The 18,407-nt window shown below is 34.6% G+C and overlaps 1 protein-coding gene and 1 long non-coding RNA gene across 2 annotated transcripts in view; one reads left to right on the top strand and one right to left on the bottom strand.

Moving 5' to 3' along the window:
• Window positions 1-18,407, top strand: part of FAT4 (FAT atypical cadherin 4) — a 163,816-nt gene that overhangs the window by 64,478 nt on the left and 80,931 nt on the right. Inside the window, exons 2-4 of the mRNA XM_077140084.1 lie at window positions 5,915-6,046; window positions 11,701-11,962; window positions 13,291-13,641. Coding sequence (XP_076996199.1) covers window positions 5,915-6,046; window positions 11,701-11,962; window positions 13,291-13,641 — 745 coding nt within the window. The remainder of the gene's footprint in view (window positions 1-5,914; window positions 6,047-11,700; window positions 11,963-13,290; window positions 13,642-18,407) is intronic.
• On the bottom strand, window positions 14,451-17,302 carry LOC143666153 (uncharacterized). Its single transcript, XR_013167420.1, has 3 exons — window positions 17,184-17,302; window positions 15,909-16,009; window positions 14,451-14,677 (listed from the first exon to the last, which is right to left on the bottom strand). It is a non-coding gene; the product is annotated as an uncharacterized LOC143666153 (long non-coding RNA).

The raw sequence follows: 18,407 nt of genomic DNA, 5'->3' as shown, positions 1-18,407 counted from the left end.
AAGCTATCAACTGTCCTTGAAACTACTGCAGGTGAACAGACTTGTTCTTACAGGAAGGAATTACTAACCCCTAAGGCCACCATTTGCTAGGCAGGTACAAAATATTCACGTGCTTTATCTTAACAGTATACTGTTTCTTTCACCTTTTAAGGCCAATTTCACAAACTTCCAGAAGTAATACCTTTAAAATGCCCATCCTAGACTTATGCGGTGGAAGCATTTGGCAGTTTTTATTTGTTTAAAACATAGTCACTCATGAGGGAAATCGTCTAAGTTCAAAAGGTGATTTTTTTTTTCAAAATGAATAACCAAACCCAGTTATTTCATTTACTCCCAGTCTAAACAAATATAATGATTACTGTAAAACAAGAAAGAGAATGCTAGTGCTGAAAGCTTGGTAATGCTGTGGTTTTTAAATGATGGAATGTAATTTTATAGTATTATAGGCTTCTTTTTTAGTTTATGAATAATATTTAGCCTATTTTAGGATCTTGGAATTTTAAATTAAGCCACTAATAGTCTGTATTCTTTAAAGTTAACAAATTTGTATAGAAAGATAGGATCTTTAAAAGTTGTAGTCTTCATTCTTGCTTCCAGTTATCTTCCACAAGATTTTATATTTGATTTTTGTTTTATATGACAAAATGTCAAACCAAATCATACAAAATCACAGACCAAGGTGGGTGTAAGAGTAGACTAAAACTCTTAGTTTGGTATTAGATCCCAGAGAATGAGTCAGGCACATTTTAGAGTCTGGAATCATCATGAGAGATGGCAATTGCCAATGGAAAGAGGTGAGACCAGTCGAAATTTACCCATGGTGGGGAAGGGACAAACTTCTTGGATTCAAGATGCCAAAAACGTACTTTCCCGTAGGTATCTATAAATATTCTATTTATACTTATTTATTATAATATTTCACTTCTTCACTGCCTAGAATGGTTCTCCATCTTATTTTCTTCTGTGTTTTTGATGATAAATGTGTCTGTTGGCTAGTATATTCTAACGTATTGAATGTATAGATATGGTGTAAGTAACCACCTCATCGGCAAAAAAGGGTCCACAATCATGGGATTCTTAGTGGATGGAAAAATGGTGCAATAGATCGAGATAGGTGAAGGCACATGGTAACAACTAGCTGCGGTGATTTCAAATCTCCTCTCCTCGATAATGTATATGCCAGGATATTGAGAAAATTGAGAGAAACCATGCTGAAAACTTTTCAGAAATAGCGGAAGAAGTGTAGAATAGAGGAGTGGGCCTGGATAACAAAAAGAAAATATACAGATTTTTAACAAAATGGAATATGACATTCTTAACCTTTTCCTTGATGAGCTGACACTAATTCTCGGACAAAGAGCCTGACATTAAATGGATAACATATGATCTGCCTGCCTATCCTTAATAAAAAATATGTAAATTTTGCACATATCAGAAGATAATGATGAACATGGTATGCCTCTGTGATTTCAACTGGGCAATCAGCTACATTCTGCATTGTTTAGTTTTGAACTCAGTAACTTTTTAAAAAATTTTTATTAACAAAACCAATCAATATACAAACACGAACATTCTTATCATATAAACATTCCATACTTGGTGTACAATCAGTGGATCACACGATCATCACATAGTTGTATATTCATCACCATGGTCATTTCTCAGAACATTTACATCACTCCAGAAAAAGAAATAAAAAGAAAAAAGAAAAATCTCATACATTCCATACCCCTCACGCCTCCCTCTCATTGACCACTAGTATTTTGCTCTACCAAATTTATTTTAACATTTTTCCCCTTATTATTTATTTATTTTTAATCCATAGTTTTACTCATCTATCCATACCGTGGATAAAAGGAGCATCAGATCCAAGGTTTTCACAATCACAGTCACTTTGTGAAAGCGATAACATTATACAATCATCTTAAAGAAACAAGGCTACTGGAACACAGCTCTACAGTTTCAGGCACTCCCCTCTAGCCTCTCTAATACACCTTAAACTAAAACGGGGATGTCTATATGATGAATAAGAATAACCTCCAGGGGTGGGCCACGGTGACTCAGCAGGCAGAGCTGTCACCTGCCATGCCAGAGACCAGGGTTTGAGTCCCAGTGTCCTCCCATGCAAAATAATATTAGTAATAATTCAATTAAAAAAAAAAGAAAAACCTCCAGAATAACCTCTTGACTCTATTTGAAATCACTCAGCCATTGACATTTTCTTTTGTCTCATTTCTCTCTTCCCACTTTCAGTCGAGAAGGTTTTCTCAATCCCTTGATGCTGAGGCCCAGCTCATTCTAAGATTTCTGTCCCACGTTGCCAAGAAAGGTTTATACCCTGGGAGTCATGTCCCACATAAAGAGGGGGAGGGCAGTGAGTTTGCTTGTTTTGTTGGCTGAGAAAGAGAGGCCACATTTGAGCAGCAAAAGAGGTTCTCTGGGGGTGACTCTTAGGCCTAATTTTAAGTAGGCTTAGTCTATCCTCTGCGGGGATAATTTTCATATGAACAAACCCCAAGATTGAGGGCTCGGCCTATTGATTTGGTTGTCCCCACTGCTTGTGAGAATATCAGGATTTCTCCAAATGGGGAAGTTGAATTTTCCCCTTTTCTCACCAGTCCCCCAAGGGGACTTTGCAAATACTTCTTTATTCACTGTTCAGATCGCTCTGGGATTTATTGGGGCATCACTCTGGACAAACCTTCAAGATCTCATGCCCTATTCAAGGTTCCATGTACTTATGGTTGAACTCAGTAACATTTAACTAAATTTAGTCTTTCCAATTAAAAAGCAAATGTTTTTCTGTACCTATAATTACAGAGTTTTGACCAACATCTCAGTGAACATAAAAAATCAAAGCTTTCTGGGACTCTATCTAAGTATTACTTGGTACAGCCTTGAAAATCGCAGCGGAGCATCGTCAGCTGCCCCAGGCGCTCACAGCTGGCTAGCTCACTTGTAATCAAGTGGATCTGGATATAAGACAGAATAACATACACATTTCTGAAAATATGCTTCGATAACTATGGCATATTTTGAAAATATGATTTTTGTGTTTATTGAACACACACACAACATCATTAGAAAGACAAATTTTCATTCTAGTTAAAACATAGCGGGGGTGCGAGGGTGGCTCAGTGGTAGAATTCTGTCCATGCGGGGGACCCGGGTTCGATTCCCGACCCAAGCACTTCCCAAAAACAAATAAGCAAATTAAACCCACCCACCAACCAAACAAACAAATGCACAAAAAATTCAACAAACTGCAATGACAGGATACTCACATGAATAAAGAATGACATGTGACCCTGCCCATACACCATACAAAAAATAATATTAATAAAACTTAGTGGCTTCCTAACTCTGGGGCATTAGGTAGTTAACTAACTTCCCTGTATCTTAGAAGAACTCATATCTAAAATGAAAATAATAATGTATATATAACCTAAAACAATATTTAGCACATTCCATTTATGTTATATTGTTATAATTGTATTAAAATATAGAAAACCTAATTCATTCATTCACTGTTTACAATGAGGAAGCTTTCTCTTGTATCCAGCATGTTTCTCGAGCGCGGTACTCTTGACTGATGTGCCTTTGATGCCATATTTACTTGGTGCCAATCTGGATTCTCTTTACTCTCAGTTTAGTGTTCTTCTCATGTACACTCTTATATGTGCACACATTTACACACACCTGCTCTAGCACTTACATCAACACACATGTATATGTGCACATCCCCTCACAAATACATTCTCACAATTACACCCACACACATAAGCACACATGAGCTTATGTGTTGGTCTCCAAATGAACATGTCACAAAAATACTGATGTAATGTACCTGAGCGTTCAAAAAAGCTCTATTAAGCTTAAAATTCAGAGTTGAATTATAAGCCATTCAGATCAGTTATCTGTTGTTTACTCTTCATTTGTTTTTCTCCTCTATTTCAAGGACTATGAATGCATATGTGAAAATTCACACATATAGTCTTGTATTTACTGATTTCTGAAGAACATTCATGGATATATTATAGGATGGCCATCTGATCAGATTTCAGAATCTTCTATTCTTAAATCATTTTCTGCCTTTTGGGAAGCAAATATGCATTTATTTCAGAGCTCTTCCTAAATGAAAGCTGAGTACCAAGTCAGTATGTAGTAGAGATGAACAGTGAACTGTGTTGTTAAATCTGGGTTGTGGGGCTTGAAATTCTGATTTATTGAGCCCTCCTATTACAAAGGCTGCTACTGGTCCCAGGGAATTTCTAAGGACTTTCCTGAGAATTTACATACCTAGAGCTACTTTTTACTAAACTCTTCCCTCTGTGTGAGGAACTGTACTGAACACTTTACCGACATCATCAAAGTTCATTCTTCATAAAACCCTCTAAGATAAGTATTTTTGATGCAATTTTAAGATGAAAAAACTGTGGATAAGAGATATTAAAACTTGCCCTGCTTCATCAGGTAATAAGTGGAAGAGACAGAATTTGGACTCTGACCTCTCTAATTCCAAAGCCCATCATCCTTACCATTATGCAAGGAATTTGGAAATGCTCCCTATAGACTGCAGTTGCAACTATTTTGGATCTTTTTTTTTAAAGGAAGTGGTGTACAGAATGATTATTGCTAGCCAAAACCAGACGTGGCAAACTTCTAACTGCCAATTCTGCCTGTCTTGCCATTCCTAAGGCTAATTCAAGCCATGTGCTTATAATCAAAACTCTGTTACTAAAAGGTGGAACTGCAGTTACAATAATTATGTGGTTGATTATTTTGTATATTGTTTTCCTGGATTTTTCTTTTTATCAATTGCTCACCCATTTATTTGTCTGGCTTTCCTATAGTTTCCATGCATTCTTTTTTCAGAGAATAATGACAATCCTACTTATTGCTACCACAACCCACAAAAATAAGAAACTAGAATTATTTTGCTCTCTTTTCTTTCTTCATATCCATGAATCATATAAAATTATATTAAAAATTATATATAAATTATATAAAAAATCTGATACTTTTTTACATTATAACTATAAATGATGACATTTCATCCTATGAGAGGTATTTCTGTGTTTTTATCGTAGCTGAATAGTTTTTTTTCTCCATGACTTTATTTTGTGACCCAACTGGGAAATCTTTTATTTTTATTAGTAGCTGCTTTTCCTTGTCTTATTAACTGTCCATCTTTGAGCACCATGCTCAAAAGAGAAAACACATGATTTGAAGCTATTATTTAGATTTTAGAAACCCTTACCTGAAAACAATTTTTCTTAGGTAGAGTAACAAACAAATAAGTCTGGTAAGGATCTTTCAAATAAAGCTGCTAATATTCACAACCTGTATAAGCACAACGTCTGAAAGGAACGTTTGCTTAGCTTTAGTCACAAATGTGAAGCTCTGGTAGGAACGGAATTAGAAAGAGATGTATATATGCTTTTCTTCAAAGATTGAGGGTTAACTCCAAAGAGGAAAATGCTACTTATTTTTTTAAAACATTTTTCCCTCCAGACATTAGTTGCCAATATGTAGACATTTCAGGAAGAAGTTGTAAGCCCTCTCATCTGTGTGTCAGAAGACATTTAAGGTTAAATGATGGCCTCAAGTCTTGACATTTCTTTATTAGTACACAAAACTGATGGTTAAAATGACAGTTGAGCAGTGGACATTTTCTTGTATAAACTCTGTGATGAAGATAAGATCAGCGGATATCAGCAAGTCAAACAATCTTTACTTGGATTTTATATTTTCTTGTAAACATTTCACAACTTTCCTTGCTGTTGTTGGGATGCTACAAGCAGAGGTCCTGGTTCATTTTGTTAGACATAGTTGAGTGGACTCTCACTATGCATTTGAACTGGTATTTTGGAGGTACGTGGGCATTCATGCATTCTTCCTTCCCTCCCTATAGGTGGAAATAACACTCCAGGACATCAATGACAACCCACCCATATTTCCAACAGACATGCTTGATCTCACGGTGGAGGAAAACATCGGAGACGGCGCTAAGATTATGCAACTGACAGCCATGGATGCTGATGAGGTAGCTCAAAGTCCATCCCAGGATTTTTGAATATTGCAGTGATTCATTGACTTTCCAGTATATGGGTGTAATTTTTTATGACACATTAATTAAGGTTAAACTTGTGTACTCCTTCCCAAAGAATATTAATTCCTGAAATGTGATATAGTAATGCTAAAATGGAGACAAGGAGCAGAGACATTTTTCCTTTGATCAGGTAATTCACAGGTCAGTTTGTTGCCAGTTGCATCTCAGATTACTTGGCTGAATTATTTCATTTTCTCTGTATTCTTATTTTATGCCTTTTATGCCAATTTTGTATCTTCATAGCAGCTAAGAATTTATTTTCATTTTAGTTATAATTGGAAAAGCAAACAGTTTATAATTCCAAAATTTTAAGGTTGCACTATATCCATATACTTACATAAATATACATATATGATAGAAAATAAATAATGCAAGAATAGCCTGATATATTAAAGGATATTCTGTAGGAAGGCTAATGATTTTTAATTCCCTTAACAAACATAAATTTGGTGCCTAGTAATGTGAATTTATTTGCTTTGGCACACTGTAGATTACTGTCTTTTTATATTTATATTGTAAGTTTAGCTGTGTAATCATCATATTCCGAGTGACATGGAAACACATAATTTTTTATTCAAAATTTTCCCATGGAGGATATTCATTGCTTATCTCTCCTTCTAGCTGTGTAAAGGGCTTAATGAATATTTTGAATTGGAAAAAAAGAATAACTTTCCCAGAAGCCAATATCAACTTTTCTTCTTCCTTATAAGCTGTGCTCCACATTGACAGAGAGTGCAATTCTCTTATTCTAACCTCAACTCCAGGAATATCTGAAAGCTTTACTTTTGGGGGCCTATGAGTAACCTGTTCATAAATCTACTTTTCTAACTTTAAAAAAGCAAATAACTATAAATAAATAATGTACTCATATTAACAACCAAGCCAGAGATGTAATAATCGTTGTTTATGAATTTTGCTAAAAATTTAACTAGTGAAAGGAAACAAATGAACTATAAACATTTAGATAATTGTAGTTTTTATATTAGAATAGTTTGGTGTTTTAAGTTTAATACTTAAACTACAAGATTTTATGTAAAAAAATTCTAAATTTAGCTATTGTTTTAAGAGTTGTGACTGAACATATCTATTATTGATAGATACGAAATATCAGCTATAATTTAGTAAATACTACATTTCCTTAAAGCTTATCATTGTTAGTATATGACTGGATACTTCATTTTATAAAGTTTAATCCACTTTCATTTGAAAATAGAAAAGAAAAAAGGTCACAAGATTGACATAAGATAATCTACATCAAATATTTTTCCTAGCTTTGGCTGTTTGATTGATTGGCTTTACACTCTATAGGAATATAGCAAATAAAACTCACTTATTTCAAATGATTTATTCTAAAAGTGAAGCATTCATCATGTTCATTATAATCTATCCTTTCTAGCGGCATATCTATTTATTCCATATGACATTATAATTAGCATGGGATTATTTGTGTTTTATTAAATCATCAATAAAATTGCATTTGGAGATTTAGTTGTTTTAATAGACATGCTGTTCCTGAAAGAGGGGATCAGATGACAGAGACACCAACATTGAACCTTTTAATACCATTCTCTTAATACTTTTATAACTTCATTTACTTCCCTAGTTCATCCTTTCAGGAGGTTTACAAAGAAGTGTTGACATAATGCTGCTGGTAGGCTTATTTTCTGTATCTGAGAAAATCTGTGTGTGTGCATGTCTCTAAGTTTATCTTTCGAGATAAATGTGAAATGTTTGTGACACGATTTGAAGGCATCTAGGAAGGTTTCTCCGTCTACTGATGTTTACACCAGCACACGTTTAGTGTATTTTCTTATATTTTATTGAGTTTCATGTTTAATTTTTTTTTAACCTAAGTCATCCTGCAGGTGTTATAGCTTAGGTACCTAGTTTTTAAAAAATGCAGAATGTTGAGTGATGATACTTAGGATATGCCAGACGTGTATTTGGGGTGAGACAAGGTGGGGAGATAAGGTGCAGAAAAAGACAGGATTATAAATTAAGAAAAAACTGGGGACATTGAGGAAGGGTTGTTAGCAATTGAAGGGAAGAGAGAGCTGCAGAAAATATGCATGGCTCGTGAGTGCACCTGAAGGCCGAAAGGAGCACCACATTTTATGCAATTGTCTTAAGTTCCGCATCTTAGGCTGCCCAGGATGGGTGGGCTGGATGGGCAGGAAGAGATGCGCGGCTTGAAGATGCAGCAAAAGCTTTAAAAGAAAGGGAAATGTATCAAACTGCTTTAATATGAACTTCATGAAGCTGCTTTCCTTCTTGAACATATTTTCCATAAACTCTTTAATAACTATTGACCCTTTCAGCTCCTCACATTAGGAACTGACATTTCCTTGGCCCTGTATCAAGCAGAATGGCTACCCAGACTTCTTAAAGTGTTTAGAATTATTAGCTGTTTCTCTTTCTTAAGCATATCAATGCAAGGAAAAATAAAATATTCCTTTATTTTCTACTCTATTCTCAGCTCCTCACCTCTTAGTTGATTTGGAAAAGATGTACTTGAAATACTTTCTCTCTTACTACGACTGTTTTCTTTCTCCATCTCCTTTGAGCAGGACTTAATATTGAAATGCAAGAGATTCGTATTACTTTGTCTTCAGAATTAAATGGTTGCATAAGTATCCAGTGGATTGATTTTAAAACATTAATAGAATTATTTAAGACACTAGGATTATGTGTGACATAGTAAACTATGTATGGATATATTCTCTATTATTTATTTAATTTTCCTTAATTGCTGATTCTCATATAGAAGTGTTAGTGAGTTGGAGAAACTCTGAGTTGGAGAATTAAGCCTGAGTAAAAGAATCACGGTTTCTGAATAACAATATGTATGTGTTGAGCTTAATTTAAATATCATTTGAAACATGTGTGGATCAAGATACCCATCTTTCCAAAGCACATGACTCAGCCAGTCTCTTGTTTCCTTTTATAAACAGAATTATTATGCTTGTAATGGCCCAGGATACTCAGAGTTTGTTTCATGTACCATACTTGTTTTTGCAAATGTTACTTAAAATTGTAAAATGCGTTTGTAATTTATAGCTATTTTCTGTTAGAATTCCTTCCATGTGCTTTTGTCTCTGTAGCTTCGAGGAGAGTAAAACCAGCATAATTTCTGCTGTGCTGAAACATGATATTTGTTTCTTGTGGTATTGCTGATACTACATATTTTGGATATTAACTAATAAGGCCTTTCAAAAGACCTAATTAAGCCATTGCTAATGGCCAGCCATTTCAGGCATTTACTAGTAATATTAATTCCACACATGAGCTGATTTCTCTGTACGTGAAAGATAGTTTTCTCAAGGTAGTGTGACGACTTTGCTTTTGCTCGGAAGACTTATCACAACTTTAGGGAGGTTGTTGATTATTCATGTCTACTTTATAGACATGAAACTTCTAAATATCAAAAAATGTGTATTATAGCTTTAAATATGTTTCATTTCTTTACTTGCCCTTAGTTTCCAAGGACTTACTGTTTTAATAGGACAGAATTGAACATAGCTGCTTTCATATCTGGGCTAGATTACTAGAACATGGAATTTCTAACAGAAATAGACCAAATAATATAGAATGTAATCAGGTTAAAAGTCCAAAATTCTTACTGAAAGCTTTTGGTAAACCTAAAATTGCAGTAAGCATGTGATTTACTCAAGTACACCTGAATATACAGGATAAATGTGGATAGCATGTTAAACCCAGCTGTTCCATTACTAAATTAAATTGTGCTTTGAAGCATTTACTTTATGGATTTTAAGATTGACTTGGCAAATTCAGTAAAAAGAGAACAAATTCCTCTAAAGATAAAATTTTAAAGAGTATTTTTGCCTCAGATTGTTATAAATCATCCCCTTATGATGGAAAAGTTGTATGGAAATTGCAGCTGCTATAATCCCCAGCCTGCCAGCCTTCTCTTCTTGAGAGTTCATAGCCCAAATATTTTCAGAAGTCAGTAACAGTAGAAGGTATGTTTGTTTTAAGTGAGTATTTTTTAATCAAAATATATTTATCGAAGCCAATTATTCGAACATTCCTCATGTCAGTGCCAAGATTCAATAACTGCATATAAAAGGAAATCAGAAAACATGTTTTCCCTGAGATATATTGCAATTCAAATTGTATCTTGGTTTAAAATAGTCATTTTCAGTGGCATTATTTAATTGATTTAATTAATTAATTAAATAGTAGTAATACTATTTTCAGTGGTATTAATTAACCAATTAATGTTGGCTAATATTTTAACCAGTCTTGCTTTTTTATTAAGAAAATAAAAAAAAATTAAAGCCAGCATTGCCATATGCTTAGTATTTGTCAAGGATTTTTCTTGGTTCTTTATATGTATTGACTCACTTAATCTCCCCCAACAATCCTGTGTGACCAGTGATGTTAGCCCCGTTGCTCAGACAAGGACACAAAGACTCAGAGAGTTGGCCACCGCCCGGGGCTGCAAAGTGCAGCGAGTGCCTGCGGCGTCCAGTCTCAGCCACCACAGCATGGACTGTCTCACTCAGTATGTCCATGTCAATACACGAGACTAAGGCACACCTGAGCCGAACTGCTTCGAATAGCAGCAAGAGAGAGAGGCGGCTCAGAACTGCTTTCAAAATACTGTGAAGTTAAAATCTTCCATCGCCAAATCCAGATGGGCTCTTTCATTTTAATTCTCCATAATTTCTTTATTTTTGACTCTGCAAAAACTCAGTCTCTGAAACCCTCCCTTTCACCTGTAGGCTAAGCTGTTCTCTTGATGCCGCTCCTACGCCTTCTCTTTCTTCCTGTCCGTCCTGCCTCTGCTCCTTCCCTCTCTCCTAATGCGGGTATTCAGTCCGTATGCTAATTATCCCTGGTATTTTTAATGTAATATAAATTCTCAGCAACTCACTGGGCTTCAGCTGTCACCTACATACAATAACCCTCAGATATATTTCTCAAGACTTATTCCCAAATCTCTAATAGCCAGCTGATCATTACTATGCAGTGAGCCTCCAATCATTTATAACACTACACATAAAATTTCCCATCGAAATTCCCAAGCATCACATGCCTTTGGTAACAAAGTCCTCAACCTAAATATTTTGATTTTTTTCCTTCTATTTCACTTTTGTCCATCGCATAAAATTGTTAAGAGAAATAAGTGAGAATTTACATAGAAATGTTCGACGAATGGGACCTCTCATTATTATTTCTATAGCCAATCACAGATCAAGTGCTACTAATTTATTTTTTTGTATATGTGCAGTACATAGCAGTTTACAGCCCCTATCTCTAGTTCTGGACCTAGAGAGCCAGCTTTCAAATTCCTATGTCTCAAATGGTGAGGATAATAGTATTTACGTAACAGGCTTGTCCTTGACAATGTTAAAGGTTGAGCTTTGTTTTGTTATGTAATGGTATTGATAGCGAAAGACTACGTAAGTACAGTGTCCCATTACGTTTTGAAGTCTCACTGTATCACGTGAAATTCAAGCCCCAAAGCCTCACTTTGTGAAATTCACATTCGCTAGGGAACTTAAGGAGTGCTGGTCTTAACGTCCTGCCTCCCTCAGCTGAGATGACCGGTCTCTTTTCCTTAGGGTGCAAATGCTCTGGTCACGTACACTATCATCAGTGGTGCCGATGACAGTTTTCGCATTGACCCCGAATCTGGAGATTTGATAGCGACAAAGCGGTTGGACAGGGAACGTCGTTCTAAATACTCGCTGCTGGTCCGCGCGGACGACGGGCTTCAGTCCTCAGATATGAGAATTAATATCACCGTCAGTGACGTCAATGACCACACACCCAAATTTTCCAGACCTGTGTATTCTTTCGACATTCCCGAAGACACAACCCCTGGTAAGTGAGTCTCTCTTAGGTGTGTTTAGCAAAGGTCCCCTTGAAGCACCAGTTAGTGACTACTTTTTACCAAATGCTATTAGTTACGAAAAGATATGTTCTGTATTTGAATCTTTTAATGAATCACCTTTGGCACAACTCCCAAACAAATATCATGAGATTTTAGGGAGCAAATGAGGTTAACTGTTCCTATGATTGCTAATTTCGGGTATTTCTGTTTCTGAAAGTATTTGTGACATGGCTTTTTAAATTTTTCTGGCAACAGGAGCTTTCATGCTATTTCCTAACTTAAAAATAGGTGGAAAATAGAGTGCTTATGCTGTTGGGTGTAGAAAGAGCAAAGAAGAGTACACGAGATCCTGTGGGATACTGTGAATTACCCATGCTAGTTGTGGGACCTCGAGCAAGTTAATTCATTTCTCTTAGCTTTGATTCCTTCTAAAAATCAGAGCAATAGTTCCTCTTAGAATTAAGGTAAATGTTAATTTAGAAAATGTATGTGATTTTTCTAACACAGGGCTTGGGAATTATCAAGAGGCATTAGTAGGTACTCAATAAATGTTAGAATTGCTATCCCAAACTGTAATCTTGCATTTTGAACATACTGTGCTGTGATTGTTGAGTCTGAGTGCTCTGTGTCCATGTTTCTGATGTGTGAGTGTGAATGCTTCATCTGTGTTCATGGAAATTCTTATTTCAAATTTATGTTTTGATTGGATTTACAGTTGACATGGGTTTGTATAATAAGATATATGTTTAGGAAACTCCATTTGGCAAAGGAATTGAACATTTAAAGAGGACTACTTCTCACTGCAGTTTTCCCTTCACTCCCCAAGAAGAGTTGCCCATATTCTCCCTGAAATCCTTATAGTATTTATTTCTTGCTTCCCTTATACCAATGAACACATGAACTCTATCATGCATAGTGGTATCCCAGCCTATCTTATCGCTTGGAATCCCGAAGCCCCTAAAAATAGGCTCTGATATGTGTTCATGAATTCATCAAGAAGTTGGAGAATAGGTGATGCCAAGCAGCAAAAGAAATGTTGATAATAGGATTAATTCCCCAGACCAGTTTATTTAGCCTGCAACATGAGATCCAATAGATATCTCATATGCTACATATTTCATTAATATTTGGGGATGCTGCTCTCACAGCTAATGTAGAAAACTGCAAAATGTTGTGTTCACTATTTACGTCAATGACTGATTCTCTGTTTCAAGTATTCTTACTGTTTAAATAAAGCCTTTTGGTGTCTTGCTATATAGTAACCGAGAAATATTCCTCATTTCTTTAATTCAGACCATTGCTTTATTCTTTTTTGGAGGTTCCTTGGTAGCAGCCATTTTAGCTACTGATGCTGACTCCGGTGTGAATGGAGAAGTTACCTATATTGTGAACGAAGATGATGAAGATGGGTTATTCTTCCTGAATCCAGTTACCGGCGTCTTTAATCTGACTCGAGCCTTAGATTATGAAGCACAACAATATTACATCCTCACCGTTCGAGCTGAAGATGGTGGGGGGCAATTTACTTCCATCAGGGTTTACTTCAATATACTAGATGTAAATGATAACCCGCCTGTATTCAGCTCGAGTTCATACAGCACATCTTTAATGGAGAACCTGCCTCTGGGATCGACTGTTCTCGTGTTTAACGTTACGGATGCAGATGATGGTAGGCATTTCACCTTACTTAAAAAGCACTGACTGAAATGTCCTCAGGTCTGTCTTTATTTACTGTGTTCAGCTGTCACAGACTTGCATTTGTGAATTTTTTGACAAAGTTGAAAACTAGAATTGTAATTTAATCTATAGGGGATTTAAACGTATAACGTCCTTGACCAGTGAAATCTTCCTAGGACAAGTTGATTCATGACAGCTACACAGCAAGTATTGTTGTCTTTTCATAAAGTTTGTAAATTTATATTACTTTTTACATTTGCTTTGTGGAATTAAGTTTAGTAATGAAGAAGTCATAAACCACCCTCTTGGTAGGATTTTGTCTGATGCATAAAAAATATTTAATTTTATGTATGTTATTTTAACTTTAGAAAGGCAAAATTTGAAAGGAAAAAGCTAAAATAAGGTAAAGAAAAAATACCTGACATACTAAATTTTATATGTCTGATGAAAAGTGTTAATATTTTAGCAAATTTTCATGTTTTGACTCAAAGAACATTCTGAGAACTCTGTAACTGATGGGATAAATCAAGTTAAGATTTTTCATTAAATCTCTACATATGTTTGATTTTTGTTCATTGTAAAAGCATGTGATAAATTCTTCTTCAAAATCTCACACCCTTGGGCTTTCTCCTAAGATCTGTTTTGTAAATACATAAATATTATATTATTCAGAGTTATAAACAATAATTTATAATTATTTATTATTATAAATAATAATAATTTTATTATTTATAATAATAAAATATTATTCATATTTTCATTCCTATCGAACCTTTTGGAAAGTTCCTTGTTTTCTCTTCCTTTGGATGCAACTAAACTTCTCATCAGCAGAATAAACAAGAATAGAGTGCTTAGGGAGAAAATAGGTCTCTAGCGCGAGAATATGCCTATTCACTTAGGCATATCAAAGTTAATTGAGAATTTCCTGGTTCTTACTGATTTGGATGAATTATATAATCTCAGAATTCCAGTCTGTTTTAACAGTCTGTACCAAACTTAGCTTCCTTTCAGCAATGTAGAAAAGTCACCTAGAAAGATATTAGAGACAAAAAAAGCATGTTTATTAAGCATTATTATTAATAACTAGTATTTGTTGAAGTGTTTAGTATGTACCAAATCTTGGCCTAAGAACATCGCATAGTCTACTTCTTGTGATCTTCCAACAGCTCCAGCTGTGTGGATTGGCTCCAATTAGACATTTATGCAGTTGAAATGAATCTATTTTTGAGTTTTATTTCTCTGCTATCATAGCCTTTGATTAATTTACCTACTTCCTGGATACAGATATTTTTAATACCATTCATACAATATAGTTATTTGTCCCTGGAATTGTGCCTGACCTTTTATAGTGAAGAATATTATACTGTGTTTCCTTGTCATTTATTCATTATATGTGAGAGAAAGCCCATTATTTCATTTATTTGTTTGCTCTTCTGGAATACATTTCATTTAGTTTTATCATTTAAAATGTAGGGGAACTAGAAAACAGTAAACAAAAAACTTTCCTTGTTAAATTCCAGATGGAATACTCCATACTCATATATATGCTCAGACACACACTAGCTATTTACTGTAAGCCACTTTTCATGGATTTTTTTTTTCTTCTTTAATTGTTTTGGATAAAAGTTTCAAGCTACGTTTTACCATTGTTTTAGTTTTGAATGTTTTTATCAGTGTAATTTCCTGTACTTTGACCTAAAATATATGACACAGTTCCTATTTTTTCCAAATTTCAAGGTTAAGTACAAGAATATACAACGGTAACTTGTTTGTTAAAAAATACCAGCTCAATTATGCCAAATAATTCTCAAAATATTTCATAAACAGTATCAATCAAATTAATCTTGATTTATGATCAAAAGAATCTTAATAAGGAAATATAGCTATCTTATAAGGTGAAGAAAAGTTATATGAAAATAAATTTAACATTTTCTATTTTATTTGTGTAGATTCGTTCAGAGCTTATCCTTTAAAATTTTAGGTTACATGATCTTTCAATAAGAATAAAAGAAAACTTTTACCATTTTTCCAAGATAAGCACGTATGTGTTCATCTCAAAGCTTCCATGCATACAGTTTTGAAAGCTCCATTTTGAGATAAAACGTTATAAATTGGAACATCATGGAAATATCTGACATTGATGATAATTTTATTATTATTTTAGAAGCAAATTCATTTATTATCCAAAATAATAGGGAGTCGCATAAGACATTATTGCTGAATAAATTTACTCATATGTGAATCATATGTTACTCAGACCTTTGAGCTTTTGAATGGGTCTCATTTTCCAATGTTCTGATGACTTTGTGGAAACAGTGCCATGTGGTGGAGTTCTATCATAAGTTGGCAAATATTTCTTTCTAGAAAATAGACAACATTTATGGATCATGAATAAATGCAGACTTTTTAATTTTAAATTATACCTGTAACTATGTGCTATGCTTCCTGGAACTGAATTATTCACAAAATCCAAAAATAGGAAACACACGTACAAAATAAATGTCAGAAAGAATCATATAAATAGACCAATTTTGGAATATTGAGCAAAATAATTAGAAATATGAACAGTTTCAAGTTTAAAAATCCACTGGGATATAAAAGCCCATAAAATCCAAGTTCTAGCATTTATGGATAAATTATAGAATTTTAAAATAATATATTTACTCCTTTATTATTTGAGTGTTTGTTGCATGGAGCAGGGAAAAAACGTAAGTCTGAGCTCCATATTTTTCGGAATAATGCAAATGTTTCTGGGAAGATTTTCGGTTTAACGTCAACATTTATTTTCTAGGCATAGAGCACATGTCTAAAGTCACATCCTAATCTTGTCAGCAATGAAAAATCCTTTTCTTTTACTGTTAAATGATTGTAAGATAGCTTCCATGACCTTTAATTGCAGCAGCAGTTGGGTTTCATTCCTAAGATAAGAGCTATTTCTTAGATGGTGTTGCACTATTTTGTGCAAAATTAGCTATATTTTAATGTTTATTTTCCAAAAAAAAATAGTGCTTATTATCCTTAGTTCATTTTTAATGTTATTACCTAATATCTTATGTGTGCCATTTTGGACTTGAATATAAAAATAATTTTTTCACATATTAATTCAAGTTAAAGTACTTCCCTTACCTCATCCCAACAACCTTTTTCCCTTTAAAAAGAGGCTGGTCTACTTTTTACAAGGCCGTAACTTGGTACAATGTTCTCTTTTTGGCTGTGAAATTCAGTTATTTACTCAAGGAAGATGCATACCTGACCGACTAAGCTTGTTCAGATCTCCGGTTTAATTGCTCACTTTCCAGTTGATTCAAATAGAAATGCTGGGCCATCACTGCTCAGCCAAGTGCCATTTTGTCACTGTTTCTACCTCCTGATCCTGGGTGTAAAAGATCTAATATCTTTCACAGAACCAAATTTTATATCTTACTTTTATACTATTATGTGCAGATATTTTCATAACTTGTTTCTCAGTAATAATCATTTCTGACTTTGAAGCCCCAAAAGAATATGGATTCAATCCTTACTAACTGACCTTACCATAGAAAGGCAGAGAATTACTTTAATAACTTCACTGATAATAGAAATATGTATTTTTGCACCACTTGATGAACTTTTCATCCTCCAAAACTTGTAGAATTTTAAGACAAAGAGTTGGAATAGGCTGTTGACTTTGTTCTATCCAGATCATAAAATTCTTTTTCTCTCCTGCTGACAAATTGACCTATGGCCGTTAACTTTATCCACATTCTTCTTGAACTTCAGACTCCTAAATACTCTGAACTTTTTAACCTCTACTTTGTACACTTGTGAATCATCTCAAACAAACTGTAAAGCTTAAAATTCACAGCTCATAATGAAGGAAAGAACCCTACCTTTTCAATGATCTAGTCAACCAAAGTTTACTCTAGAAATTTTTGCAAACAATCCAGTACCTAAAAGTTATCTTCATCAATATTTTTTTCTGCAGTAGCATATAGAAAAAACATATGAGTCCATAAAATCACAGGAAAAGAGGAGGCAGTGTTTTTATAAAGCAATTGTTGTACTTGGTAGAGAACTCCTACATTGCTCAAGTAAGCCTGCCTTTATAAGGAACTTGATGAGCTTCAGGTAAAAGCAAAAGCTAACAAAGTATTCACAGAATTCCTAGAAAAATTATTTTTCAAGGCAAAAAAAAAGAGAAATATGAAGAATCAGATTCTTTCAGAAGACTGTTTTCAAGGAGTAGGCATCGTTTCTAATAGGTGGAATTCAGGAAACTGAAGAGTTGCAATTAACTCCAGAAATGTAAGCAATTCATGTTATTCAATAGATTTCCCCTATTCTAAATATAAAATCTTTACTAAGAATGGATTATTGTTTTAGTTTCCTGGACTGTTCCAGCAAATCCCATGAAATGGGTGGGTGTAAACAATGGGAATTTATTGGGTTACAATTTTGAGGCTGAGAATATGTCCAAACCATGGCGTCATCAAGGTGATCCTTTCTTCCCAGAGACCAGCTGCCAAGGACCCTTGACAGCTCTGCCACATGACAAGGCGCATGGTGCTATCTACTGGTCCCTCCCTTCTCTTCTGGGTTTCACTGTTTTCAGTTTCTCCATCTGTGGCTTTTTACCTCCTTATGTCATTCCATTGAAAAATGACTCTACTAATAGGACCAAGACCCCCCAAATGAGAGGGGCCACACCTTAACTGAAGTGACCTCATCAAGAGGGTTTACCCCACAAATGGATTAACTTTAGGAGCACATTTTTTCCTG

The sequence above is a fragment of the Tamandua tetradactyla genome, chromosome 22 (assembly GCF_023851605.1).
Source record: "Tamandua tetradactyla isolate mTamTet1 chromosome 22, mTamTet1.pri, whole genome shotgun sequence".
Taxonomy (NCBI): domain Eukaryota; kingdom Metazoa; phylum Chordata; class Mammalia; order Pilosa; family Myrmecophagidae; genus Tamandua; species Tamandua tetradactyla.
The sequence above is the reverse complement of the archived record's forward strand: the minus strand, read 5'-3'. Positions and strand labels throughout refer to the sequence as shown.